General features: G+C 43.1%; 1 protein-coding gene across 24 annotated transcripts in view; it reads left to right on the top strand.

Annotated features, from left to right (window-relative positions):
• The window catches only part of UBE2F (ubiquitin conjugating enzyme E2 F (putative)), an 87,817-nt gene that overhangs the window by 50,917 nt on the left and 10,037 nt on the right, over positions 1 to 26,863 (top strand). For 9 of the 24 annotated variants that reach the window (XR_011141783.1, XM_068947834.1, XM_068947829.1 and 6 more), the window contains 2 exons: positions 5,678 to 5,710; positions 8,032 to 8,094. Coding sequence is in view for 15 of the 24 variants with exons in the window: in XM_068947834.1 (XP_068803935.1) it covers positions 5,678 to 5,710; positions 8,032 to 8,094 (96 nt within the window). In the remaining 9 variants the exon portion in view is untranslated. Of the gene's footprint in view, positions 1 to 5,677; positions 5,711 to 8,031; positions 8,095 to 12,643; positions 12,785 to 13,820; positions 14,062 to 19,680; positions 20,539 to 26,863 lie in introns of those variants that run through there. The other 15 variants (XR_011141784.1, XM_068947831.1, XM_068947837.1 and 12 more) reach the window with 8 other exon arrangements.

Genomic DNA, 26,863 nt, shown 5'->3' with positions numbered 1-26,863 from the left:
ATGCTTGGCACTTCACAACTGTCTTAGCTCGGGAGAGGAACAGACTAGGATTGTTCCTGTTTTCTTCCCTCCAGTATATTTGAGCACAGAAGAAATCGTTTTTCAGCCATCCTTTGTTTTTCTTTCTTTCTTTTCTTTTTCCTTTTTTTGTGTTTGCTAACTGGAGCGGTTCATGCCATTTCCATTGCCCAACGCCCTCAAAGTAAGTAACTGTCCTTATATTGGGCGGGAAGCAGCAGCTAGGATGCCAGGCGCGTGAGCATTAAGATGGCCATCCTGCTTGATTGAGGATGATGTTCTCTGCATCACCTTATTCCGGGTGCGAATGGTGTTTTCCCTGCCACAGGATTTTTGCAAGATGCTTTAGCAATGTTACATGCATGATCTGAGAGGAGCGGGGCGAGGAGAGGAAATGTTAACAAAGAACATTTTATTAGGAGAAGATTGTTTAACAGGGAAGCAGCCTGCAAACTAAAGATATTTCTTTGTTCTTTCTGTTTGTCGTCTTTATATAATGCTGATTATCTGTAACGAGTAAGCTAAAAAAACCGCATATCATCTCTGGCATGAAAGCATATGTTTTTCAACATCGTGAACCGGTGGCAAGTGTTTTATAGTATTAGTTGCAAACAACTGGTTAGTCTGTGGGGGGAAAAAATGGAGATGTTTGCAAAGGCATGTTGAGGAGGCAGAAGTCGTCTGCCAGAGCCTAGGGTAAGTTGGAGCGTTTGGGTCTGGGTGGGGTGAAGAACGCTTGGTTTTCTAGGCTGCGATGATTAGAGAAAGAAGCTATGCTTGTTAGTAGGAGAAGACAGAAGAAGGTGGATGGACATGGAAAACCGTGGCAGGCTGATCCATAGGCAGGTAGGAGAGAGCTGCCCTCAAGAGACACCCCATGTCGTGCAGCAGTCCCGCTTTCAGTAAGCTGACTTTTCAGGTGCAATTTAAAGTCTTTTTCCAAACTGTGATGTACAAAGCAGGGCATTTGTTTTACCACAGTTGCTACTTCAGTTTTTCAAAAGTCGCCCGAGACATCTGTTCGTATACATGACTGTTTCTCCTTCCATTGATCTGAGTGGGTTAAATTGTTTGTATTTTTAATGTGCTTTCCCAGCGAGCTTTAATTTAGTTAGTCTGTTAGATCAGAAATGCCCCTTAAATCTTGAAAGACGTTTGTTTGATTGGAAGCTCATTAGCTGCTTTTGTCTGGCTTTTCTCTCCCTTAAATTAACTTATTAAATATACTTTGCCTGTAAAAGAAAAGTCTTAATTTGCAGTCTGCATATTTACTGTCTTGTCAAAAGAAATGCTGAGCAGCTATATTTTCAAACATCCGAAAGCGTAGCTAAACACGCGTTGGTGACGTGGTTTCAATGGCATCACTTCCGCAAAGCAGTGGTGAGAACTGCCGCTTGGGGAGATTTGGGGACTAACTGAATTAGGAGCTCGAGTCAATGCAACGCTTTGAGAGGCTCTAGACTCAGGAGAGGCTCTTGCAGAAGCTACCTTTCCTATTTTGTTTCACTGCTCTTGAACTTGAACCTTTGCTGCAGCGGCAGATTTTTCTTCTCCTTTGGCATGCCATCAACAAATCTGTTTGGCAGGGGTTTAATGCAACTTTTCCCTCCAATTCAATACGAAAATACCCAAGAAGGAAAAGAGGTGACTACCAAGGTTTATTTATAACAGCCTGTCGATCTTCTGACTTGCTTGTGTTGACTTGGCCATGCTTGGGCTCAGCACAGTTGCAGTGCCACGTAACGGAGCCTTTTTTCGCTTCGTTATACGCCCTTTCGCTTGCACCCTGCAGGCTTAACCAAGCACCACTGCACCTGGGGACTCTGGCTCTTTAGCCAAAGTATATTTGAATCCTCTGAACTAACATAGTAGTTGGAGGGGGGATTAAAACCACTTGCTTGTCTGAGACCCGCTCTTGGCTTGCAAAGGAGTCGGACCGCGTGGATGACCTCTGCGCTGATACGAGCCGCCTGGAAACCAGAGAGGTGGGGAGAGGGCCCGCCTGGGCACCGCTGGGTCAGGCCCCAGTTAAAGCGGTTTGGGCAACTCTGCCTTTTTTTCCACGGGGCCCGTCCTGAGCTGCCTGCGCTGCTTTCCTTCGTTACTAGGAGCGAAACAACATAAAGTTGTGGATTATATGCATTTTAAGGCAACGTCTGCCCTGCTCCGTCGTTTGAAGATAATCTTTAAAAACTCTCATTCGTAAGGTTAACTTGTCTGCTTTCTAAGTATTTAGGCCAGGAATTTGGTAACCATAACCAAAGATGATGCTTTATTACATTAAGAGAAAACGGAAGTTTAGCATTTTCGAACGGATAAATCTGACGGTAACTGTTTTTTGGTGGCTTGCAAATCCTTTTAGTTAGGCAGGAAAACGTTAAGCGTTCAGGCAAGTGCTTATCTGCGTGCAGAAACAGCTCTGCTGAAATCAGTAATACAAAATGATTATTGTCGCAGTACAGCAGCCTGATGTTCCTCAAATATTTTGAAGAGCAGGATTCCCTGCGGCTCGTCTGTTCCATCCCACCTCCCTTTCTCAATCTCCTAAATTTAAATCCAGGCTAGCCTCAAACTCATTACAAAAACCATTGTCCCATTGTAGTATTAATGTAGCAGCATTTTTTATGGCACCGTGCAAGGATATAAAACGAATCCAGCAAATCATAAAGCCTGAATAGGTGGAAACAGATCAGAAAGGGTATTAGGAATTTCACACATGAATTAGTAATAATAATACTCTTACACTTTTTGGTCTCCAGAATGGTCTATGAAAATATACAGTGCTCTTAAAACTTAGCCTTGTGGGTTTGTTTTTTTTTTTTGGTTAAAGCCCTGTGCAAAGCCAGCTTGAATTAAGTAGCGAGTCCCAAAGTCTTAAAACCGTGGTCCAACAAATGAGAGTTTTGGTGGAATGATGTGGGAAAATGATTTGATATGATTCACATTTATATTTTGAGATACTGCATTTACACGTTTAAGGTAGTGCTTATACCTGCTTGTGTTGGAGCAGAAGCTATATTGTTCGGAGACCCAAATCTGTAAGCGTCCTGTTGGAGAGGTTTGGAGAAACGTGAGGCTTTAGCACCATTAAGTGTAAAGGACATCTGACCCGTAAGATAGGGTAACTGTTGAGGATTTCAGAATGTGATTGAGTTGCTCTTTTTGTTTGTTTTTAGCTACGCTGGTTAGTAGCTGGAAAGTTGTAAACAGTTTGCAGCCTTGTGGATGCCACGGTGGCGTTCAGGCAGCTTTCGGGAATGGACAGAGCTTGGTTCACCAGTGCGAGCTCCTTGCACCTCTTTGGGATCTTCTAACGTCCTGGACTGGAATCCTGCAGCATGTTCACCAGCCACAGCCTACTGTGCATGCAGATGAAAGACAACCCTTAAAAAGTTAATTTATTCTGCTTCTTCAAGTGGAAGAGAGCAAATTACCGTGCTTTAGTGAAGTCCCATTAGCAAACGCTCTGGGAAACACATGACAGGTTAAAATCAGACACAAAAAATTCTTATCATCCCCACGACACTTACTCTGTCTCCCTGAAAGACGATGCATCCTTGAAGGTTCCTGGAAGGAACTTCACACCTTCAGAGGTCAGAGCAGCTGGTAGGAGGCAGTGGCAGTTTCAGCTGTCTGGGGCGATCCACCACGGATCGTGCTGCTATCAGAGGTGCGACTGCTATGTACGTAGGGGCACGAAGCTGGGCAAATGCCACGGGCAGCGATGCTGCGGCAGCCTGTGCTGTGCTGTTTCCTGAGAGCAGGAATATCAACTTCCTGCATGTTCCTACGTTGTAGGAGGGCCGTGCCATGCTGTTTGTATAAGTCCATCTGAAATCCTCATTTAATCAATGACTCAGGCTTAATTTTTCTTCTAGCAGCTCTGCACTGTACAAAGAGTTTAAGCCAGAAGTTGTATGATTTAGGTTTCCTTAATATTATATTTTGCTAACCTCTGCTGTGCCCGGTTTGTGTGACAGCAGTTGTAGTTGAACAACGAACAGAGAAGTGAAATAACGGACGCAAGGATGGCTTTCATCCGTTATTTGAAATAGTCCATTCTCTCACTCTTCCCAAGGAGTGTCCGGGCCCAAAAATAACGTGGTGGACTGCCAGCGTGCCCATTTGGGAAAGGGGCTGCTGCTCAGCGCTATAATCTTAAAACAGATGGAAAACTATAACTCTGAGGTACTGTAGGTCTATTCTTTTTTTGTCATTTATGTCTCTATGCTCCGACTGAAGACCAGGAGTACGTCTGAAAGAGCTGCAGTCTTTGCCACACGTGATGATTTTGGAAGCTCCATTAGGAGATGCTTCTGACTCTGGAAACGCTGTCGGACAATGTCGGCTTTACTGGGCAGGATCGCGTTATTGAAAGTAGATGAACGGAAGGAGGTTGGTTGCGCCAGATCAAGAGAAAATAGGACTGTAAGAGGCTGTTGCCTGGATAACGCCGATTGTGCCTTTTTCATTCGGACGTAACTGGATAGCATGGTTGGGGGGGGTATGTGCTGTTGTGGTCCAGCACTTTGGCTTGAGGGCCCAGAAAAGGAAGCACTCGTTTATTGAAGCTCTTTAGGCGTGGATCTCACAAATGGATAAAACGCGGTTTATGTTCCATTATTTTCTTTGCCGTGGTGAGGAAGTTTTTACTTTGAGGCTTTATTGTGACAGGAACGTTTTAGCCATGAAACAAGTAATGGTGCAGCATCTCTCGCACTAGTGGAAATCAGAAAGTGGTTTTTATTGGTAGGCAGTCGAGGCTGGAGGGCTGCAAAGGCAGTGGTGGTGCAATGCTAATCTTGCAAAATTGCCTCCGACACGTGAGCACTCTTCACTGGGATTTTACAGCAGAGTAGTTTAGTTACGTTGCTACTAAAAAAAATGATGTTTCCTCTAGTTAGAAAAACTTCAGTTAGGAGGTGATGGTCGGTCTTTTTGTAGCCGTTGGGTCCTGTGCGTTTTCTTAGTCTCGGAAGCCTGTAACTCGTGATGTGGACTCTGAGGTCAGTGCTAGGGGAACTCTTTTGGAGATGCCACCCCAAAACAAGTTGCATTTGATGACAGCAACTGAGGGAATGTTTGGAGGCAGTTTGCTCTTGAAGCTTCCTGTTGGCAGGAATTGCAAGCCCTCTCTGTTCAACTATGTAAAGGCTTAAAGGCAAGTAATAATTTGAGACATATAGTCTTGTACGGACGGTGTCTGTCTACTCATATTATACCTAGATCTGTTTTCTCTGCTCTTTGACATAGTTTCAGATATATGCCCACACATGGTTTTAATGTCTTAAGAACTGATTGCTAAATTAAGTTTTATACTGACCTGTTGAACTAAGGACCACAGTTTTAAGTTGGTAGCAAATACTAAGATATTATCTCTTTATTTGGGCGGAGAAGCAACGGAAATAAGGCACCTGTGCACACAAAAAATCTGAGCTTGCATTTGAATATTCAGAATTTGGGTTTTGGTGACTTTTAAGTATCAGGCATCCATGAAATGGGGGAGCTTTTTCAGTATCTCGGTTTAACCTAGTAAAACATAACCCTCAAGCTAGACTTGATTTTCCAGTAATTTCATGGATTAATAGAAGTATAAGGATGTCACGTTGTTCAAAATACCTGGAATGCATGCCTAGCTGACTGTGCTTTTCCTTTGCAGGATGTTGTCTGGGGATTAAACTCTTTATTTACTGTAAGTAAGAGAATATATTTGCATATCCACTTTCCTTTTCCCTGCCTGGTTTGGTTTCAGCATCACCTAATGCGAACCCAGTCTGTTGCCTCTTGCAGTAAAGGCCATTCAGTCCCTTGGCTTCTGCAGGTGCCACATGAGCCCCAGTGTAAAATCAGTTTGTGGTTTTGTTTGAACAACCGCAAGATTGTACAAGGTCTGTAATGCCTTTCATGCATTGTTTTTACTTTTGGTTACAAGTCTGTTATGGGATATTTTCGTGACAAGCTACCTGGGATCTTCCATGCGCATGAAATTCCTCCAGCTGGTTTCCAGGAACTAAAAACTTGTATTACTCTGAGAAGCAGTTGTTGGGATTAGGACTTTTAAAAGTGAGGCTCAGGAGTGAATGACTGCCCTGCAATCCTCTCTGTTGTTTTCGAACACTTGCATCCGTGTTCAAGGGCTTCGATATTCGCCCACAGAATTTGCAGAAGCCCTGAGCTGCCGCCCAAATGGCAAGGTTTCCTTCAGGAATCCCATTTCCTCCCATCTCCGTAGATCCACCGGAGCGAGAAACCCGTGCCTCGAACTTACAGGAGCAGCTTGAAAACGGAGGAGATGCCAGGAAGCTGCTTTCGCCCCAGAAGCAGAGAGAGGCCAAGACTGTACTGTACTAAAGAGCTGCCTTTTTTAGGGAGTCCGAGATTTTGGTCCCCTTCCAGCACTGTTGCTGCGAAAGCTCAGGAGAAAGCAAAGAAAGGCCTTGACTAGCTTTGTTGCCAGGATTTGACCTGTCATTGACTCCGGTGGGAACTGCCTGAGCTGCTTCAGTGTGTACAGTACAAAGTGTGTACTTTGAATAATTTTGACGGCGGAGCATCGCTGGGGGCCTCCTTCGACCCCCTCCTGCAGAAACGGGGGCGGAGGAGCGACTGTCCTGCCGGGCGCTATCACCGGGACTCCTGGGCTTTTCTAAAACCTCCCGTGCAGAGGGAGCCTGTGGCTAGCTGCAACCTCCTAGCTTTCCTGGCATCAAAAGGCTTGATTTGTTTAGACGGCTTCTTTAGTAAATTGATTGAGAAGATTGGAGAGCATTTGCCTTTTCGACAAAGAGTAATTGCCCTTCACAGTGGAGTCTGCTGCTGCATGTTAAATAACTGAAAGCAAGTGGGATCCGCTGGAGATACAAAGAGGTCCCTTCAGCGGCAAGACGCGTGTAAAAATAATCTCTTGGGCAAGCAGCTGCAGAGAGTGATGGTCACGCATGGGAGACGGCAGGGATTCGTCGTGTGCTGGAAGAGCCGTGCTTCGTAGCTTGCCTCTGGGGTTTCCCCCACAGCCAGCTGCCCAGAAATGAGGAGGCTTTGAAAAGCTGGTGTTAAGACTGTTTCTGGAGAGAAATGTGTATATACTGGTCGTGCAGATTCTTTGCGGGGCGTGGGGAGGTTCTTTAAGGTAAAGGGAGTGAGAATGGGGTGGGTTTGTTTCCTGGGTTTAGTGAAACGGTGGCACTTCCCTGCTGTCGCAGACTAACATAAAACTGAGGAAGAGTGACCTGTGCTGCAGGCAGAATAGCTTTTCTTCACGATTCATCTTTTTTTTATTTTTATGGTGATCCACCTTTCGTCAGCATCTTGCTCTCCTTTGTTTTTAACGCTAGACCCTTTCTCCTTCCAAAGTTAACCTTTATTGAGGTCGAAGTGATAGACCTGAGAGTTATTTTGACTACTTCTGTTCTTCACCCCCAACCTGCCCTTATGTCTTTGGGGTCTTTGCGCTCCCTTTCCTTCTCTCTGGGCCTTTTTCTTCCCATTTCGCTAAAACTTTCTTGTCTATCAGGCTCCAGGTTAGGTAGTTTCCTCGCAGAGGAAATAAAGTGACTTGGCTGTGTGGAGGCAGCATTAAGGAAATCCTTCCTCCCTTATCACCAGGCAGCTTGTAGGTCTCACCTTTTTTGTATGGGTGCGCATCAAAGAAAAATCAGCAGGATGTCTGTTTCCAGAGGCTTTGAATTGTTTCCTCAAAATTTGATGTGAAAATATCTCAATGTTCAAATATAAATGCATCGCTGCCACAGGGCAGCCCTGGGGCTGAGTGAGGGGCACACCAAAGAGTGGGGTTGTTCTTTAGTTGACTTGTGGTTCAGTTTACAGCCACCACGCTCATATGCGTTTGCCTATGGCGAGGATATCTATGAAGGTAGCGAGAAAATGGAGCTACGCTTGCTGATCTTCTTTGCTTTGTTTCCTTATATTGTTCATAAATACTTTGTATTTCTTGTATAATGCAGTGAGCAGTACGGGGAAAAAAAACTATAATTTTCTCTGGTTCTCTTCCAGGATCTTTTGAATTTTGACGATCCTTTGAATATTGAGGCTGCAGAGCATCATTTGCGTGACAAGGTGAGTCAGTGGTTTATTTAAAGCATCCTGTTCCTAAACAAATACACAAACTGTACTCTGTGGTTGTGAGTCGATCCTTTTATAAGCGTTTGAGCTGATACTTTAGGCAGTAGAGTGACTCAGTATATCAGCAACCCGTTATTCAAACAAAATATGCTTTATCTGGAAAGATAAACCTAACACAGTAGTGTTATGCGCCACACGCTAGAATTGTTGACCGTAATATAACCATCTTTGCAGAAAAGCTAGCCTTCTGCTTCTTCTTTCTGAAATTTTCCCTGAAGCTGTATATGCTGTGTAAAGCAAATGATAGGGGAACGTTTTGGCACAGTTACGTGACATAGCCTCTACCTTAGAGGCCTGCAAAGAAATCTCATCCTTCTCTCTCTCTCTCTCTCTCTCTCTCTCTCTCTCTCTTTCAAAATGGTACTTTTTTCTTCACAAGTCTGACATGGTGCATGCTTTTATTAAGCCAGAAGAAATGTGGGCACGTTGGAAGACCAGGAGTGAAAGCTTTCCATTCTTTAAAGTAATTTTTATTGATCCTGCTCAGTGTGTGACAGGACAGAGCAAAAGATGGAACTCACTAGTGGTCTAACTGATAAAGAAGTTTGAAAGTATAGCTCTTAGCTGAGATTGAGAGTGGACGTAGAGGTGAACGAAAGTAATAACTTCTGCTTTACGTGGATCTCTAAAGTTGCATCACATCGCATGATACGGATGACTACCTAAAGCACATGAAAGTTACGCTTGCCATGCTTTTGTTGAAGCTAGCCTTAAAGACTAAAGAAAGTATCCAGGTAAATGTTGATTTGAGGAGTTCGTTGAAAATGCAAAGTCAGGCAGTGCCCCAATTTCCCTATTTTTTTCAAGAGGAAGCATCAGGTTAGCTCTCCATGTGTGTTTTGTTCCAGTAAGATCTGGTAGCTAGCGTGATACTTCTCAGTGTCCGCAGAGCTGGGATGAGACTGTTAGCTTAAGGAGGGAAAAATGCAGTTGGGACCTGCCCTAAAAGAGGTTTTCTTTATGGTTGTATTTTATCATTTTGGCAAAGAATGGTGTCAGAAATTCTGAGACTATGATTAGTGAGGCTTACTAGTGCTGCTCATAAATTGTGTTATACATCACACTAGCCTGACAGTAATGTCTTCTTCCCAAAGAATGAAGCACTAAGAAATCACTGTCCTGCATCTCCCAACTTCATTCCGAAATCTTTGGAAACTAACAAAAGCAGAACGTTAACGGCTTTTAAAAACACACCCTCCTCAAAAAAAGAGAGCTGACTGTTCAGAATGCACACTGCTACTCTGATAGCCTGGAAGCTTTTTCATATAGCAACAGTTGTGGAAAGACGTTTTAAAGGGAAATGAGTATTTTTTGTCCACCTTCTAAGTTAGAAGTATTTTATGCAGAAAAGAACATTTTAAAATTAAACTCTAAATAGACTGAGCCTCTCTGAAGTTTATTTTCTACCACGTTAACTTTGTTTTTTTGGAGATTATCCGTATTTATTGCTCAGTGAGTTTGGTGGTATTTCATTGAAAGTGGCATGCGTTGCTGAGGTAGCGGTGGATTTCTCCCGATAAGCATTATCAAAACAAAGCAGATAATGCCGGCCCGTCTAGGGAGAATAAATTGTGTGAGGCAGACAAATGGCTGCTTTTACAATTAGCCTCAAAGGATATGAACGTAGCTTGTGGTAGTTTTTGTCTCTCTGGGGTACAGATGTTGTACGTAGCATATAAGCATTTCATTATGAAGCCAATCTGCTGTGGGCCTGTCCTGTCTCTTAAGAAAATACTTCTAATGCACATTATGATTAAGAAGGGGGTTTTTATGAATTTCTCCTGAGACATTTTTACATGCGGAACGCAAGTATACAAATAGTGTGTATATACAGTACACAAATAGTGTACATGTAATACATATGCATGCACACATACACAGCCACCTCCCCCACAAGCCATATATGGGTAGATATGCAAGTGTATCTACATAGCAGTAGTTCTATATACAAATGTCTGCGTATAACAGATGGTTTAAGAAAAGGCCTTTGGTTATTGACAGCAAGGAGTAAGTGGCTTGTAACAGCCAAGAAAAAGGTACGTCGAGCGTGCTTTTGTGGCTTTCCTGGAGAAAAATTTCATTGAGGTCATTGCAAAGCCAGAGATGCTTTTGCTGACGTTCCAGACTAAACGTGGCTGCCGGAGAGGTTAACGACTAATCTGAAACCTGCCTCTGGCTGTTTAAAGTGCAAAACTGAAGTTTGTACAGTTCCTTAGGCTGGATTAAGATATCAAAAATGAGCGCCTTCTTGCAGGTTGTGGAAGAAGTCACGCTGACAGTTGTATCGTAGCTATTGCGTTCTTACTACTGACTCTAGGACAGCAGTTCCACAGTGAGTGTTTCCATCACACATCGGGCTGCAAGGAACGATTCTGATCTCTTCCTGCATAAGGAGCCTCTGAAAATTTGTACACTTAAATCTGTGGTTTATATCTGAGTGTGTAGTTGTAGCTTTTGGGAAAGCAGTATTTTTTTCAAGGTTTAAAAATAATGCAAAATTCAAGAGCTCAAGTTGTTCCATTAACATTGCTGTAAGAGTTGGGTCTTATTTGAGATCTGAATTAGTGCAGCTTCAGCTTCCAACCCTTGGGGGCCTCCTTCAACTAGAAGAAGGGGCTGTCAGTTATTGAACCTCTTCCCTTGCGGGTGCCTTCAGCGTGTGGTCGTTAAGTCACTTTTAAACAGATTCGTTTTTACAATAAATACAGTCTGTTTATAGGCCTTTAGTAATTCTGTAATTCTTCCCCACGCATTTTGCAAGATCTCAGGAACTTTTTGGAAGGTTGTATAACTAACTTGGACAAAGTCATCAATGTCCATTTTCACGAATGCTTGGGTGTCCAAAGACTATCTTCTCTTCAGCTACAGCAGCGCTTTGGAGACTTGTTTTAAGTCTCCAAGTTTTTTGGTTGTTTCCATCAAAGTCCTTGTCAGTCTAACTAGGAGGATACTGTCTGCTATCTTCTGTCACCTAAATTAATTTTTCAGCGGTAGGACCCTATCCTATCTGTCTGCATTAAGTGCCGCTGTTCAAGGGGTTTCATTGTCGTTGCAATCCGTTCTGTCAGGCTTCAGTTTTGCCAGTCACGAGTTTATCTTCCAGCTTGTCCTAAAGTGATATACTGGATGCTCCAGTGCTCAATTACCTTTGTGGTGAACCTTGTCTGTATATCCAGTCAGAGCCTTCCCCCTTTCAGGTTATGACCGCAATCTCATGTCCATCCGTAAAGAGTCTTGCTGTGTCCTCTTGCTAACCTCCTCGTTGGTGCTGGGGGGCTGCTCTTAGGTCCTCCCTGAAGCCTTCTCCTGCCCACCAGGAAGCCCTGTTGCCTCTGCTCCCCATGTGGCCCATCCTGGGCTGTCCGTTTGCAGGGGTTGTGTCTGTCCTGGGGCAGGACTTTGCCTTTGTCCTTGCTGGACCTCGTCAGGCTGTTGTTGGCTGTTCCCCTGGGCGGCCGGGGTCCCTCTGGATGCCAGCTTTGCCTTCCAGCATGTTGCCGGCATCCTCTTTCATCGCTGTATTGCTGTAGACCTGGCTGTCCACTTCCACGCTCAGCCAGTTTTTTAAACTCATATCTTCTTGGCAGCTTGTCGGTGGTGGCTTTCAGCGTTTAATAAAGCATTTCGAAAACCCTGCAGTCCCCATTCACTCTTTAACGTCCTCTGTCTTTGTTTAAATCATAATTGCTTCTGATGTAACCTCATAAATTTGGTAGCATGAGTTTTCTTGTTGATTTTGAAGAACAGCTTCCTAGTTAAGTAGCCAGGATTGCCTTCCATTTACCAGAAAAGTCTTTTTGTCGGTAAGTATGTACGTAGCCAGAGTTGTTGATTAGCAATAGGATCTATTGCTAAACAGGAGCAGTAAATATTTAAATTTCGATGACTTCATATTTAAAAATGGAAATGCTAAAAAATGTAGGATTTGCTGTTGTGTACAGCGAACAAACAGCTCCGTTGATTTGCTTTCTGCGGTAGCCAGAGAGACTAAATATTGAAAGAACGGTAATATGCCTTGATAATACAAAACCAAATCAGCTTAGTAGTTCAGACTTTTGTATTTCTTAGCCAGAGATGCTTTGATATTGTACCTGCTGTTTGTCAGTTGAAATCTAGACGATACTTTCCATGCGAACATAGATCATGACTGTTTGGAGATGTCACATGAGTACATTGCAGTGGGCTGGTTTCCTTAAAAACTACTCTAGCCCTTATATTTCCTATTGAGACATTTTAAAGCTGTACGTGCATTGCACAACAAGAAGATTCATTGCACTGTTTGTGTGGCTTAAATAGGAAAAGTTTTTCCAAAATACACCTTTACTTTCTTCCAAATCTAGCCCTGCCATAGCATGAATGCTAATGCTGTGTCCTATTTTAACTATACTCCCCTGTTGTATCTGGTGTAATTTAAAAGGCTAACACAATTTTTGTCATCTTACAGATTAGCAAACACTCATTTACTTGTTCATCCATGTGTCAGTTTTAGGTGGTTTTACAGAAGAAGCTGAGCAACATAATTGCCCTGCGTTATTTGCCTTTTTGAGCTTGCCATCTTCCCTCTGAAACTCATCCGTCAGCGTGCAACGCATGGAAATGTTTCCTGCTGTGTCATTCTTAAGGGGTAAAATAGATAGCTCTCTATGAGATTTTTTTTTGTTGTTGTGAAAATCTAACATGTCTTCTTTCAGGCGACTTCTTTTACAAACAGCTCTGAAATGCCAAAGCTAAGAAACCTGGCCAGAATAAGTTTGCATGTGCCAAGGTTCTGTCTTAAATAAGAATTTTTCTGCTTAACTGAAATGAGCCCTGATTTTATTTAAAGCTTCCTTAGAAAGCGGTGTCATATGTTTCTGATTATAGAATGCAGGAACTGCTGATCAGCAGGAGCGTCGTGTCCCCCGCCCGCTGTCTCCAGAGAGCTGGCAAGCACGTCCAAAGAAGATCGTTAATGCCACACTTCTGAGGCATTAATTCGGTCTTTGCTTCCCCAGCCAGAGCGGTGACAGTCGCTCTTGGAGGAAGGCTGTTGCCAGTCTCGGTGCGATGGTGGCTGGAAGCATCCAGCTGATCCTGGGTGCAGAAGGATCAGCGTGCTGCTTCCAACATGTGGCGCTCCACCGGCCTGTGATGCTGAGCACTGTCTGCTCTGCTTTGTATCCCAGCTGTCTGCCAGAACGAGACCCCCTGTGCAAAAGGGGTCTTGGATTTTCCTCTTTTTTTCCTAGTCATCTGCTACTGCTGGCGAAGGGCGTTTTAATTGTTTTCTTGCCTTTCCCACAGCTAGACCAGTAGCAGAGCTTGTAGCTGTTATTTTTATACTGTAATGATGAATTATTTTGCACTGGTTTGTGTGTGGGAGTTTGGTTCTGGTTCAGACCTTAGCACAGTTTTTAACTAGAGCTGTAGGATTTTAGCAGTTGGTTGTCACTGACTATATTTCTAGTTCCATCTGTTCTCACGTAGCTTTATACACTGTTACGATTTTGTTAGTAGACATTATTGTGGTTTTACGCTAAGGAGGGTTGTTATGCATTTGTAGGAATACTAAGGGGAGAATTCGGGGGGAGTTGAATATGGATATAACAGAATGCAGTTAAACATGACTCTGGACAGTTCATGATGTTCTTATGGCTGTCTTTATTCTTTCAATATGTCAGCCCTACAGTTGCAACGCTGTTTCAGTCCAGCCCCAGTCATGTCATTCTGGTTCTTGTTCGTGATTAAGACTAGCGCATTAGCAAAAGTCTCTTTGGAGGTGAGACTGGACCACTAAACTGTGCCACCAAGATGCTTGGTTGACAGCCATGAGTAGGATGTTCTCGTGTCTTGTGTGAGAAAAGAAGGGATCCCGAAAACCAGCTAGTGTTCCAGGAGAGACCTGCTTTTCATCAGCTGCAGGTGAGCTATTGGAAGGAGGAGTCTCTCTCGAGGTTTGCAAAGTCTCCTCTTTTCATTGATTGCATCCCCCTCTCTTGCCTCTTCCCTGCTCTACCTCTCCAGCAGACACCAAGGACAGTACTGCTGGCCTCATTTCACCACAGCTCACAGTGTATTTCCGTGATCTGCACCCTCAGATGAACCAGACAGAGCCAGGGATCGATTAAGGGATATACGAGGCAGGAAGCCTCAGGGAAGAGAGGTGTCAGGACACATTTTTCCTCGTGTTACAAGCATGCTGCTGTGACAGCTATTGAATCTTTTTCTCTTTTCTTTTTTTAACACATGAAAATAGGTTACCACTTTCCTTTTGTGATTTTTTTTATTCGAGACATCCCTCGGTAGTACAGAAAATGTGCAAGTCTTCAGTATTTCTGGGGAGATGGATTTATAATGTTCATGTCTTTATGGAGTCTGAAGTCTCTCAGGTTTCCTTGTAGGATTTTTAATTGCTCTACACAGCCTCAGTTCCTTAGGAAACTAGACCAAAAAAAGTCTGTCCTCTCAATTGCTCACAGTCTTTGGAGGTTGTTTTAATGAGTCTTCTGGGATGAACATTTTCCGTGAATTACTTGAGGACTGTTTTCTTGTCTTTACAAGTGAGAGCCTCATCTAATTCTATTAGAAATTCCCTTGATAATTAGTAACACGTGTACGCTTCAGATTTCCCTGAAGAGTTTGTGTATCCTTTCATCCTTATATGCAGTATTTTGAGTCCTTAAATAGCAAACCCTTTAGGATTATATGGAATAATCTTAACTTTGCTAGGAAGTTGCCCTTCCTCGGGCAACTGGGTTAGAGTCGGCAGCACCTGGCAACATGCCACTGCGTGGGCCAGATTCTGGAGAGGGCATCACTCATGTCTTCTGAAAATAAGTGAGCTGCTGAAAGAGAAAATTGCCAGCAGTGGCCTGCCTGTTAATAGCAGTCATAGGTGGAAAAACAAAGAGAGAAATGTCTGTGGGAATCTTTAGGCATCCCTTTGAGAATGTAGTAAGTTGAATTTTCTCCCAAATTGTTCTTCTGCATCAAAAGCCGTCACTGTACCAGCGTAAGGTCCTTAGTTCTGGAGCTGCCAGGAGTCAGCAGCAACTTGAAATTGTAAAATTTCTCTGTCACCAAAAGGGAACTCATCCTTGCTGGGTTTTTTTTCATCAGCAACTTCCAAGACCGGTTTATGAAGTACGTTCTCAAAATGGCAACAGGTTCTTCCATCTCACCTTGGTTTTTATCAAAGCCTGGAAAGCAATATGACACACAGACCAGGAGTCTTGTGTTTTTGCTTTTGTGCTTATGCTGGTAGATATGCCTGTGTGCCAAGCTGGCAGATGTGGGATCTTCTGTCTCTGCTGAAGTTCAGGGTAATTTTGTCCTTGGATTGATAGTGCCTTCAGAGAGTTAAAAAGTCCCAGAGCTTGCTGCCTGTGCATCATTTTAAATTTGATCCTTGTAAAGACTTCTTAAATAATGCCACAGCCAGCTGTATTTTTATCTGTCTGGCTTTTTATCCCTGTGCTTATAAGGGCTCAATAACATTTAGATTTAAGTCTACCTTGAAAATCCACTTTCCAATGTAATTGAAGAAATGCATTTGAAACAAAACAGCATTTTCAAATCTGTATTTTTCCTGATTTCATTGATCACTTTGAGGTTAGTTTTCATATGACAGAAGAGTGGTCTATTTGAGATTTTATTTGATGCCTCTGAATGAAAAGCACAATGATAATACGTAGCAGGTGTTTAGGAACCTCTAAGCAAACAAACAGAATTGCCAAAGCTAGAATTAAAACTTGGATGTTTGAAAAAATTATCATTATCTATATTTTTTCTTCAGATCTGCTTTAAATGAAATCATTTAATTGTTCATACAATAACCTCTGTCTTTCTCTCTCATACCTGCTCTTTTTTGTTAACATGTTAGTATCAGAAGCATTTTATGAGCAAGACTGTCTTCACATGTTCTTCTCAGTATAATAATTTATACTGTCAAAATTATGCTTATTATTTGGAGATTAGAGTTCTCATGTTGAAAGCAACTTTGTAATATCCCACCCAAAATTTAACAGATGGGTTTTTGTTTCCTCTTTGGAGGAGATTTTGTATGGAAACCCAACCTGCTGACGATTTTGAGACCCAGCAAGGCAATTTGTCTCTATGGAGACCTCAGGACATGGAGATCTTTGCTTTGAAGGTTGAACTAGAATGAAAATTGCTTTCTCCTACATTGAGTATCATAACGCTATAAATGCTGTGATAACTGGAGGAAAATACAGCTTAGTTTGCTTAATTCCTGCAGTGATTTTTCCTGCTCAGCAGAGACCAGCTGTCTTCCCTTACCGCTTCTCCAGAACAACCCAAAACTTCACAGTAGCGTGAAGGGTATCTGGAAGCGACTGATGGGCAACGCAGCTTCCTGTACAGATTGTCGTCTTTAAGTAACTGTTGCTCTACCTTGTTGAAAAAAAAAAGAGTAATGTGAACTATTGCCATTCATTTGAGACGCTAGCTAACATTTGTGTTGAAAATGAATGAAGCATCTGTATGAAGTTTCTAATGAATACCTTTCATTTTTTCCCCCACCTCCAAACTATTTAGATTCAGGGAGGTTTTTTTGCTTTTATCTTTGGCTTTCTGTAAAGCTCAAGGACATAGTTGCTTAGTTCTTTGAGATTAAAATGCAGTTCTGCAAAGCAGCAGTGGTTTTGCTCTAAGCAGCGCAGTTAAGTTATCCTGGGAGTTACGCGATTGAGTTGGCTAACACTTGTTTCTGAGAGGTGCAAGGTGTTAGCAGTTTTCCTTGCTGTGACCGTTATTGTTCAGTTTTAGTGCGTGATCTCACAGCCTTAAAGCGTACGAGTAGGCCTGCTAAGCACAAACCGGCATATTGTTTCTGAACTTGATATTCAGCTTATCTTCCCGTTTTGAAGAGGTTCCCATTCCTCTCCTGACGGGCTTTCTCCATCTGCTGCAGGAAGCGTCGGAGGTCGCTGTCTGTCCCTGCGCTGCTGGTGGAAGGCTCCAGCTGCTGTTTGGCTGGCCATCCCGAGCTCAGGGGGATTGGCCAGGAAAGGGTCAATAATCTCTTTTACTAACCCTCCCTATTTCCCCCCACCTCAAATAGTTTAGCCGTTGTGCTGACAAGGCAAAACTAACCACCCATCTCAAGAAGGTTGTTCTTGGCAATGTGTGAACTTGGGTCCTTGGTCTCGCTCAGTGCTTTCTGCTGGTGGATGGCGATTGCTGAAGGATGAAGGAGTGATCAGCTTTTACTTTACGAGATATGTGGCACGACCTCTAGTAGTGGTGAAGTAAGTTTGTAAACATGCCTGAATTCATGTTTGTAAACATGCCTGAATTTACAACCCTCATTTAGGGTTGACATGTTGATTTGACGAAGGGGCGGGGAACTGAGGCTTGAAATGGCTTTACGTTGCCTAGCGTTCCCGATATCCTACCCGAAAGGCGTCCTGCTTTTCTGCTTTTGGTCGTTCATGTCATAACCCAAGAGCAGAGGTACCGTGACCACGGTAGGAAATGCACAATTTAGTGCATTAACTTTCCTTTAGTGCATTAACCCAGGCAGTTGGGTTGGTTTGCTTCTTCGTAAATGGAGACTGAATGACCTGCAAGAATACTTCTTTCAACATTGAGTTGATTGGGTTTGTGTGGCTGGCAACTGAAGCTTACATGTGGTTGTTCTTCACTGGCTTTTCTGTTCACTGTTACTTAGCTACCAGTTAAATTTCTCAAAGTAAATCTGTCTGAAAAGTAGAAATATTATCCATTGAACTGTAGCGACTGTTGGCAACTCTGGGTGCAAAGCAGTTTGTTTGCGTTGTGCTCACTGGAGCTATCCAAGATTCTGTAAAAGGCATTTCAGGATAAAAGCCTTTATCATTTTATAAAGAAATAATCAATAAAAATTAGTGGTCCACAGATGCTCCATCTTTTCACTGTACATTTCAGAGTGGAAATTATAAATATGTGGTTAAAAAAAGAATCCACTAGAAATAGCTCTAAGCAAGATATTTATTTTAGAGATAATTAAGAATTATGTGAAATAGCTGTGTTCCTTTGATGGGTGAAGTTCCCTGAGGAAACTGAAAGCAGCTGAAATGTTTTTATTTTGCAGCATAATCAAGAGCATGTGGGCATGTTAAAAGTTAAATACCAGCAGTGTATTGCCCAAGTTTATATCCTGTCTCTGTGTGAATGTTTTTTCCTTTGCAGATTCTGTCTAGGTTCGGACAGAGCACTCTAAAAGGTTTCTACTGGCAAGCCTTTTTTTTTTCCTGGTGCTTTCCCCCTAATGTGTATTTAAAAAGTGATATAGCTCATTTCATTCATTAGTGCGGTTTTTTTTAGCCCAGTTCTCTGTGCCAGGCTTGTCTCCCTTGCCAACCGTTTGCCATCACAGCCACACACTGTAGGAGAAACGAGTACTTTAATTCTTTGATAAACTTCTCCAGTGTCCCTAACATGTCCCTTTGCACCCTGTCTGTCTAACTACACGGGGCCGTGGTGAGGGAAGAAATGGAGCAGGCAAAAGTGCTTACATTGTCATATTAGTAGCAAAGCATAGGGGAGAAACCTTTGTTTTGACCATCTCTGTAGGTACTGCAATATTTGCAATGCTTCCCCCAGGTTTCACGTTACCAGAAGCAGAGGAGATGCTCCCCCAAGTCCTGCCTTTTGCAGAGTTGGTAGTACTCTTTCCCCCACAGCAGAGACGGCCAGAATTGCCGTGGGGAAATGGGACTCTAACTAGACCTCATGGTCCTTCTTTCTGTTTGATGCAGGAGGCTCTGCAGTCTCTTCTACCAAATTTTCCTGAAGAATCTTCTCACTAAATTGTCTTCTACACTTCTTTTAATGGGCTTGACAGGGCAGGGTTTCTGCTTGGCCCTTCTGTTGTTACAAGCGAAGAACAGCTCTCTTAATGGTACTCTTGTTGCAAAAGCCTTCTCCTGACCTTCATTTCTGCTCAGAAATTGGAGGCTTGAGCCCTTCTGGTACCTTTGCCGTTCCTCCTCAACATGTGCCTTTCTTGTCTTTTGCTTAATTGAATGCCAGGCTCTGTCTTGACGGCCCACAGTGAAGATTCCCAACCGTTAGATGCTCCGTTTTAGCTAAATTCCTTTTAAGAAATTGAAAAGTGGGTGCATTCTTGTATCATTTTTAGTGTTTGTTCCCTAAATCCTGACATAATGCTATGTAACAAAGCTGAAAATGTTTAAATAATGAACGTGTGCTTTCATCTGCCAAGCCAGCCTAATGGAGAATGTGAACAGCCAAAGCATTATTTTGCAATCTCTTCGGAGTACTAGTAAAGCACCTTTATTAGGTTACTGACAGGGCAGGAGGATCTGATTAGAATTTGACACTTATTGCTAGACTGGAAAATAGGTTATACTGTATAACTTAAGCGTGCAAAATGCTGGGTACCTGCAGTTCCTTGCTCAAGTTAAAAAGCAATTGAAAACGTGCCGAACTCCTCAGGATTGGTCTTTAATTTTGCATTGCTTATGTAGCAGCTGTTCTGCAGAATACCGCCAGCTCACTGCCCTTCCTCTATTTCAGCGGGACACGTGAAAATAAATTACCTACTCCTGCAAGACCAAAGGAGGTAATGAAGTGCGAATGCAGATTACCTGCCATTCATTCCTGTTTACAGCAGAGAAGAAGAAAGGTGGATCGCAGCGTGGAGTTGGATAGCAAGCTGTTAGTGGCATGTTGGGTTAACATAGCCTAATGTAGTCATGCATAAATGAACGGAGATAAAACAAAATGTAAGTTTGCTGTTGCTGGAAGGATGTAAGATAATATCCAGCTCCAAGGTGATGGAAGTAGCCTGGTATTTTGCTAATTGTGCAGAGAGTTACGAGATCTGGCATGCTGCGTTATCAGCCTGTTTCCTGCTCTGTGCTTGCCAGTAACCTTAAATTTATGACTGACAGCTCTGTGCTGCTTGCTTGAATTTCTGCCTTGGTCCAATTTATTTTGTAATTTATTGAGACATAGCAGCTTGCTTTTCTCAAAATGACTAGAGGAGCTCCAGATGCAGTACACCTGTCAGGCAGAAGCAGTGCAGAAGAATCCTGGTAGGAACACATCAAAAAAATCTACGTCAAGCAACATCTTCCACCTTGTTTAGGGGACCTATGGGCACTGGTCGTTTCTTGATTAAAGGTAGTGATTCCTCATTCACACACTGCCACCTGTGCCAGTACTTTTGGGTACAGTGTGGCATGAAGGAATAACATCTCTGAGTATCTTGCTTGTTCTTAGCTGCAGAACCAAGTTTGCGTACAAGTCAGTCAAGTGAGGGACAGCACACTGAATACTTGTCAAAATAGCCTGAAACTTCATTTGATGACCTGTTGAACGTGGCATAAAAGATCTGCAGTAAACAGAAATGCTTCTGGAATCTCTCATCAAGTAAGACACTGCTGCTAACTTTAAATATGACTTTTTTTTAGCCTCGTATTCATTTCAGCAAAAAAAAGAGGGGGGAGAGGGAAGAAGTGGATTGATTACAGCAACCAAATGAAGCATTGGCAGGGAGCAGTTCTTTTCGATGGATTCCAGCCCTGTGTTGGCAGAATTAGGAGGAAACTCTCTGAAAACTTGAGCAAGTCATGGGGTACTGACTGCTTTGTCAGTGGCGTTGAATATTCGATAACAAACTCTGTAAAGCCAGAATCTTCTTCCTGGTGTCTGGAAAGAGCTTTATTTCAACAGTAAAACATCTGCCATGTCGCTTGCAAATTACTTTCTACGTAATTTATTATTGATCAGTCAAACATACAGATAAGTTGTCACTTTGTGAGCCCACGATGGCCTTCTGTTGAGCATGGGTTGTGCATAGCCTCTGTTCTTACACGTGCAGGTCTTGCGGCAGCAAATTTTGTACTGCTTCTTAGCACTGGAAAAATTCAGACTTTCTTTGAGCTCCGTGAGAACTATTTAACAGCATACACCACCCTTCAGTCAATGATCCCACTGAATTTTTGCATCTGAGGAGACCGTAGGGGTTCTAGTCATTTTCTATTTTTCTTTTCCTCTGTTTAGGGAAAACCTCTCTGCTTTAGCACGTTAGGAATGTATTAATAGATTTGAAATTGCTGTAGCTGTAGGTAACTGGCTTTCTTGTGTTACTGCTATAAGCAGTAGGCACTGATCTAACAGTGGGATATTAGCATATCACTCGCCAAAAAGTAAGTCCTTTATACCTTCCAGAGTACTTACAGTGCTTGTCGCAGAAAAACAGCGGCTGCTTTTGATTCTTTATAGCCTCATTGAGCATATGAACCCCTGAGCTGCAATCTCTCCTGGAGAGAACGTAAGAGTTGCATGTAATAGTTGGAAGAGGCAGTAAACGGGGTTTGGGTGTACTGTGAATATTCTGTGCGTTTTGTGTTCATTACTGTTGCCTCAAAATTCACAGATGTCTGCCTGCCAGGCAGCAGCAAAGCTTACATAGACGGATGAGCCTGAAAGACTTAACAGCAAAGATGATCCATCTGGTTTAAGACTCTTATTGGTTTATCAGGAATGAAAATTAATGTTTCATCACTTACAGGTTTGGTTTATTTTCTCCTGAAAATTTAACTCTGCTGAGGTCAGAAGATTTGGAACTTCAGACTTTTGGCGTCCTCTGGATTTTTTTTCCGTTGACTGCAGTCAGGCCAAGTTTCTCACCTTGTCTTGATTTTTCTTATAACAGTTATAATTCTAAGTAACTTCATTCTTGATGCCTTTTAGTAATAAGCCGAGGAAATAGTTTTAAAGAAAAACAGTCTGTTATATTTTTACTTTCAACGTAATGAAGCTGATTAATGTTGGTTTACAGCAGAGTTTCTAGATATGTTTGACATTTATTTTTATGTGAATAGAATAAGATCTGACATCTACAGTTTTGGTCCGACTATCCTGCATACAATTTTGAGCGTAGTTTCCTGGAGACAGAACTTAAAGTCGTACAAATTGCCAGAGCCCTAAAGCAGATGAGGACGCATTAGCATGGTAAGAGGACACCACAGCTACCTCCTCTCCCTGCCTCTGTATCAAGGGCCGGAGATGCTCAGGCACTCGTGGTTCATGCTAAGTCACGGTTAAAATTGAAACGTAGCGCCTACCTCTTTTTGATTGTGTTTTATCAGTGGAGGCAAAGCACTTTGACTTTACACGTGAGAATGTGGGGATGCAGAGAAGGAAATGATTCACCCCGTGAAGGACGATAAAACCAGGGGGTCTGGGTGTTTACTTGGATCCTCTCAGTCCTGTATTAATAGCCCAGCATTGAAATTGCATTGTTTCTTCTCCTTTCCTTAATTTTGACTTGAACAGCTGCTCAGTTTTGCTGTAAAATTTCTGTACAGGCAGCCTTTGTAGCCTATTTTATCTCTGCTCTGACAAGTTGATTTTTTTGGAAGAGGAAAGTCCAGTTCTTTGCTGTGCTGCCCATCTTGCTTGTAGATGTCCTAAATTCCTCTTGTATATTTAAAAAAAAAAAAACAAAAAAGAAACAAAAAAGAAGAAGCTTAAAGAGGGAGAAACAATCAGTTTGGAGACTAAGTTTGACTTCATTTTTTTAACTGCCTACAAAATAAATCCCTTTTCTGGTTTTCAGAGCTAAGATTGGGCCGTGGTTTAAATCATCCCAGTGCCACTGACTGCAGTCCCAGCTGAGAATCTTGCCCTAATGCTTTGCTCTCCCCCTTCCCTCCTCTCCCCCATCAGAAATTTCAGCCCTGCAATGAGCACGCATTTGTGCTAAACGGAGTAGAGAGTGCTTGGCCAGGGCATAGGTATGAGTTTTAATATCGAGCTCCTAACGGTAGCTCACTCGTGTCCGAATTCGTTAGCCCTTCTCCCTTGGGGAGTCCCTTTTTGGCAGCATGTAGCCCCAACAAAAAGAGGCTTCACCTGGCTTTTTGGAACCGTTCTCCTTGCGCTCCTGAAAGGAGTATTGCTCTTAGTGGCTTGGCGGTGGCTCCACACCATGCACTCATCCTTAGCTAGTGTAATTACAGTACTCTACAAGCAATCCCAGCTATAATTTCTTCCCTGAAAGGAAAGTCTGTCCCATGTGTGTGGTTACAGTCGGTGGCATCATTCTAAAAACAAAGACTGCCATCAGGAGGACAATTCCCTGTACAAGGCAGTACGGTGCAGAGAACTCCTAATAAAAAAAGGTGACAAGGAAAAGAAAAATCCTTGCCCTGTTCATTAGAAACAATCAATTTACCATGATATTGTAAGTGGGGAAAGATACAGCATTGCAGGGCACTTTCAAGTTTAAAGTAATTTTTTGATTAAATTTCCCTAGGTTGTCAAACTATAATTGGGGAGGAGGAGGAGGGGAATTCATCCATATCTTATAGGCTAAACAATCTGGCCTTGAGCATGTTGGAATCAGAAATAATAGTAATTAGGTGCAGAACAAAGGCATTTCTGTGCAGCTGAGAGTAAAGGAATTATCAAGTTGACGAGCCCGACACTTTCCTCCTCCGCTCCCCAAGAGTAGAAATCACACTTTTAAGGAAATGTTCCCGTGTTTGGTGCATCACTCAGGTATGGAGAGATGTGTCAACCTCAATGCCACTATTGCTTTTGGAGGACTTTTGTTTTGGATCCCTTGCCTTCTCTGACAAAAGCTGGGTATTGTTTTGGGGGCTGCCAGTCTAACGTTCCTGCAACAGCAGCAAAATAATTTGAAGGATTCAAAAATGAGGGATACTGATGAAAAGGAGTAAGAAGACTCTGGAAAACTTTGCTAGGCAGCTGGCAGGTCAAATGAAAACAAGCTTGTGTTTTTGGTGTAACTGTAAATTAAAGGTTGACTATCTTGATAGGAAGTGGGTTTTTTTTGTACTTTCTCACTTGTGCCCAGCGTAGCACTGTGACTCTGCATCGTTTTAGGAGGGCCGTTCGCTCTGTGCCCGTAGGTTGTCCAGCCGTTCATCCTTGAGACGCTTTCAGAACGCCCTTTGCAGGCTCACAGAGTCGCTGGGGTTGGCAACCTCCCTGCTCAAAGCAGGGTCAGCTAGAGCAGGCCGCTCAGAGCGGTGTCCAGTGGGGTTTTGAATATCTCCAAGGATGGAGACGCCACAGCCTCTCTGGGCAACCTCTTCCAGCGTTCAGTCACCCATGCAGTAAAAATGTTTTTTCCTAATGTTTAAATGAAATTTCCTGTATTTCAGTTTGTGCTCATTGCCTCTCATCCTGTCACTGGGCACCACTGAAAGAGTCTGGCTCTGTCTTTAGACCCTCCCTTCAGCTATTTATACCCACTGATCGAATCCCCTTCAGTCTTCTCCAGGCGAACAGTCCCAGCTCTCTCAGCCTTTTCTCGTATGAGAGGTGCTCCAATCCCTTCGTCTTTGTGGGAGCCCTTGCTAGGCTCGCTCCAGTCTGTCCATATCAGCCTTGTACTGGGGAGCCCAGCGCTGGACACAGCACTCCAGAAGTGGCCTCACCAGGGCTGTGAGCTTCACTTCAGGGAACTCTTAGCAATTACTTTGCTTTTCAGTCTTTTTTTTTTTTTCTTAGAGGGATAAAGGCTTATGCAAGGGTGCCATACCTCTGACCCCCGCTCCAGCCCCCCAGCATTTAAAAACGAAATCTAGTTCTGCCAAATTTGACAGAGCAGCAGAGTCCTTAAAGCCGCTTCCCAAAAACTTATCAGCAGCAGCGAAGAGGGGACAGTCTGAGAAAGTGCCACCAGCAAGGCTGCTGTGTGAGCTCAGCAGGGACCCAGCCTGGGTGATGGGCCATCAGGCCCGCGAGGGCATGCACAGCTCGGAGCCAGCTACAGCACCGCTTTGCCTTTCTCCGCCAGCTTGCAAGGGGACCCGGGTGCAACCCCAGAGGGCTGGAGCTGCTGCTGGGGAGGCAGGAGGTCCTAAAGCTTATCAAGGAGGCTATATTGTGAGAGAGAGCAGTAACGATAGTCTGCAAATCTGTAGGCAGTCAGATTTTGCTATCTTCTCTGCTCCCTGAATGCGTCTTTTAAAGCCTTTTCTTGATTTTGCTGGATATTCCCTAGCTATACGGGTTACAATGCGTGGGTTGCAAATAGGCTCTTGCGCGTCGACTAAATGAGGCTCCACTCTGGTAAAGGGAACTATCCACAAGCTATTAAAACACCGAGGGGAGTCCCATTACTTCATACTGTTCATGAGAGCTGCATATTTTTACTTGCATTTGGCTTTTATCCTCTTCAGTATGTAGCTATATTTACTTACAGGTATTCTTAACGTCTGAACATCTCATTGCTTTGCCTCTTTTAGCATTTGTAGTTGTTTTTGGTTCATCTATAAGCTGGACTTCTCCTTCTCTGCTTTCACTCTTTGACATGATCTTGCAATTATTCTAATACTAAGTCCGTGATTTCACACTTATTTCTTGGTAAATTAAAAAAAACAAAACACAAGAGTTTGGTGAGGGACCCAGGGGTATGGAAGAGTTTGAGATGATACAGGTACTTCTGCATAGGAACAATAAGAGGATATTGTTATTGAAGCATATTAGCGTAAGAAACGTTTTGTCGAGTGTGGTGATCTCCATGCCTCAGGAGTCCCTTAGCCTTTATTGGGTTTCCTGATGCTGCCTCTCCAGTTGAGGTATGTCAGGAGACATCAGGACAGCTCTCCAGACAGTTCTTGTGGGATGATCCAATTCATTTCTGCAGAAGAAAGGTACAAGGACATCAACAGGCTACACCCTGGTCTCTTTACTGCCCTTCACCCCTGTTAACCGTTTTGTTTCCTCTTGGTCTCTGTTTCTTTTACTGGGGATCTGAGCAGGTTGTCCCAAAGCTTGTAACATTGATAGATCTTACTTAAAAGTTTGAGTGATTGCTTTGCAAAGTAATTGGAAAGCCTGACATGGCTGGAGCCTGTTTATGCATTTAAGGTATGAGTAGTCTCCTTAAGACCTTCAGTGCTTGAGTGCTGACCTCTCTTTTCTTTTCAGTGGTACCCTTTGTACAACACACAGCAGATCTCAAGCTGGCCCAGCTATCTCCGCTTCTTTGACCAATTCAGTGCATGTTTTTTTCTCATTGCTCTTCCAAGGGGACACAGAAAAAGCTATCAAGATCTGTGCCTCCAGCAACTCCTCAGGCTCTGCTGCTTGATTTGTGAATGCAGGTCCAATCATTTAGGCTGCAAATTAATTGTTTTCATCTCCATCTTGTTCATGCTGCCCTTGTGTCCACAGCTCGATTGATGCAACGGGCTCATAGCTCAAGCAAGGGTAGGCAACAGAAAGGCAGTTTAGTGCTTGGTGAGATAGGGCACGGTTAGAGCTAACAAGGGAAAGCGTGTCCAGGCCTCGCGCTTGGTATGTTTGCTTCAAGCTGCCATTGTCAGGCTTTTGGTTTTTTATATTATTTGTCTTTCAGTATATTTAACTTGACGCGTTGCTTAAATTAGCGTAATCTCATCTTTGCTGTGCTGTTTTTCTTCCTCGTGTGTCAACTTCTCTTGGGCTGTGGTCTGTCTTTGTCCGTTGGCTAATATTAGGTTTCTTTGCTTAACCTCGTTCCCTTGTTGAAGGTGATAGTTTTGAATCAGCCCTTGACATACTGAAAACTCAGCTGGTTCTGAAGATTTTCTTCAAGAACACTGCTTTTTATTTATAACAGTACGAAACAGTGATGTGATAAAAGCGTGAGGATTTTTTTAACCTTCTTCAGGTAAAATAAGCAGCTCACATTTATTCTTGGATACTGAATAGAGTCTATTTCCTGATTTCT

This window comes from Struthio camelus, chromosome 6 (assembly GCF_040807025.1).
Source record: "Struthio camelus isolate bStrCam1 chromosome 6, bStrCam1.hap1, whole genome shotgun sequence".
NCBI classification, from domain to species: domain Eukaryota; kingdom Metazoa; phylum Chordata; class Aves; order Struthioniformes; family Struthionidae; genus Struthio; species Struthio camelus.
This window is presented reverse-complemented; position numbering and strand designations above follow the sequence as displayed.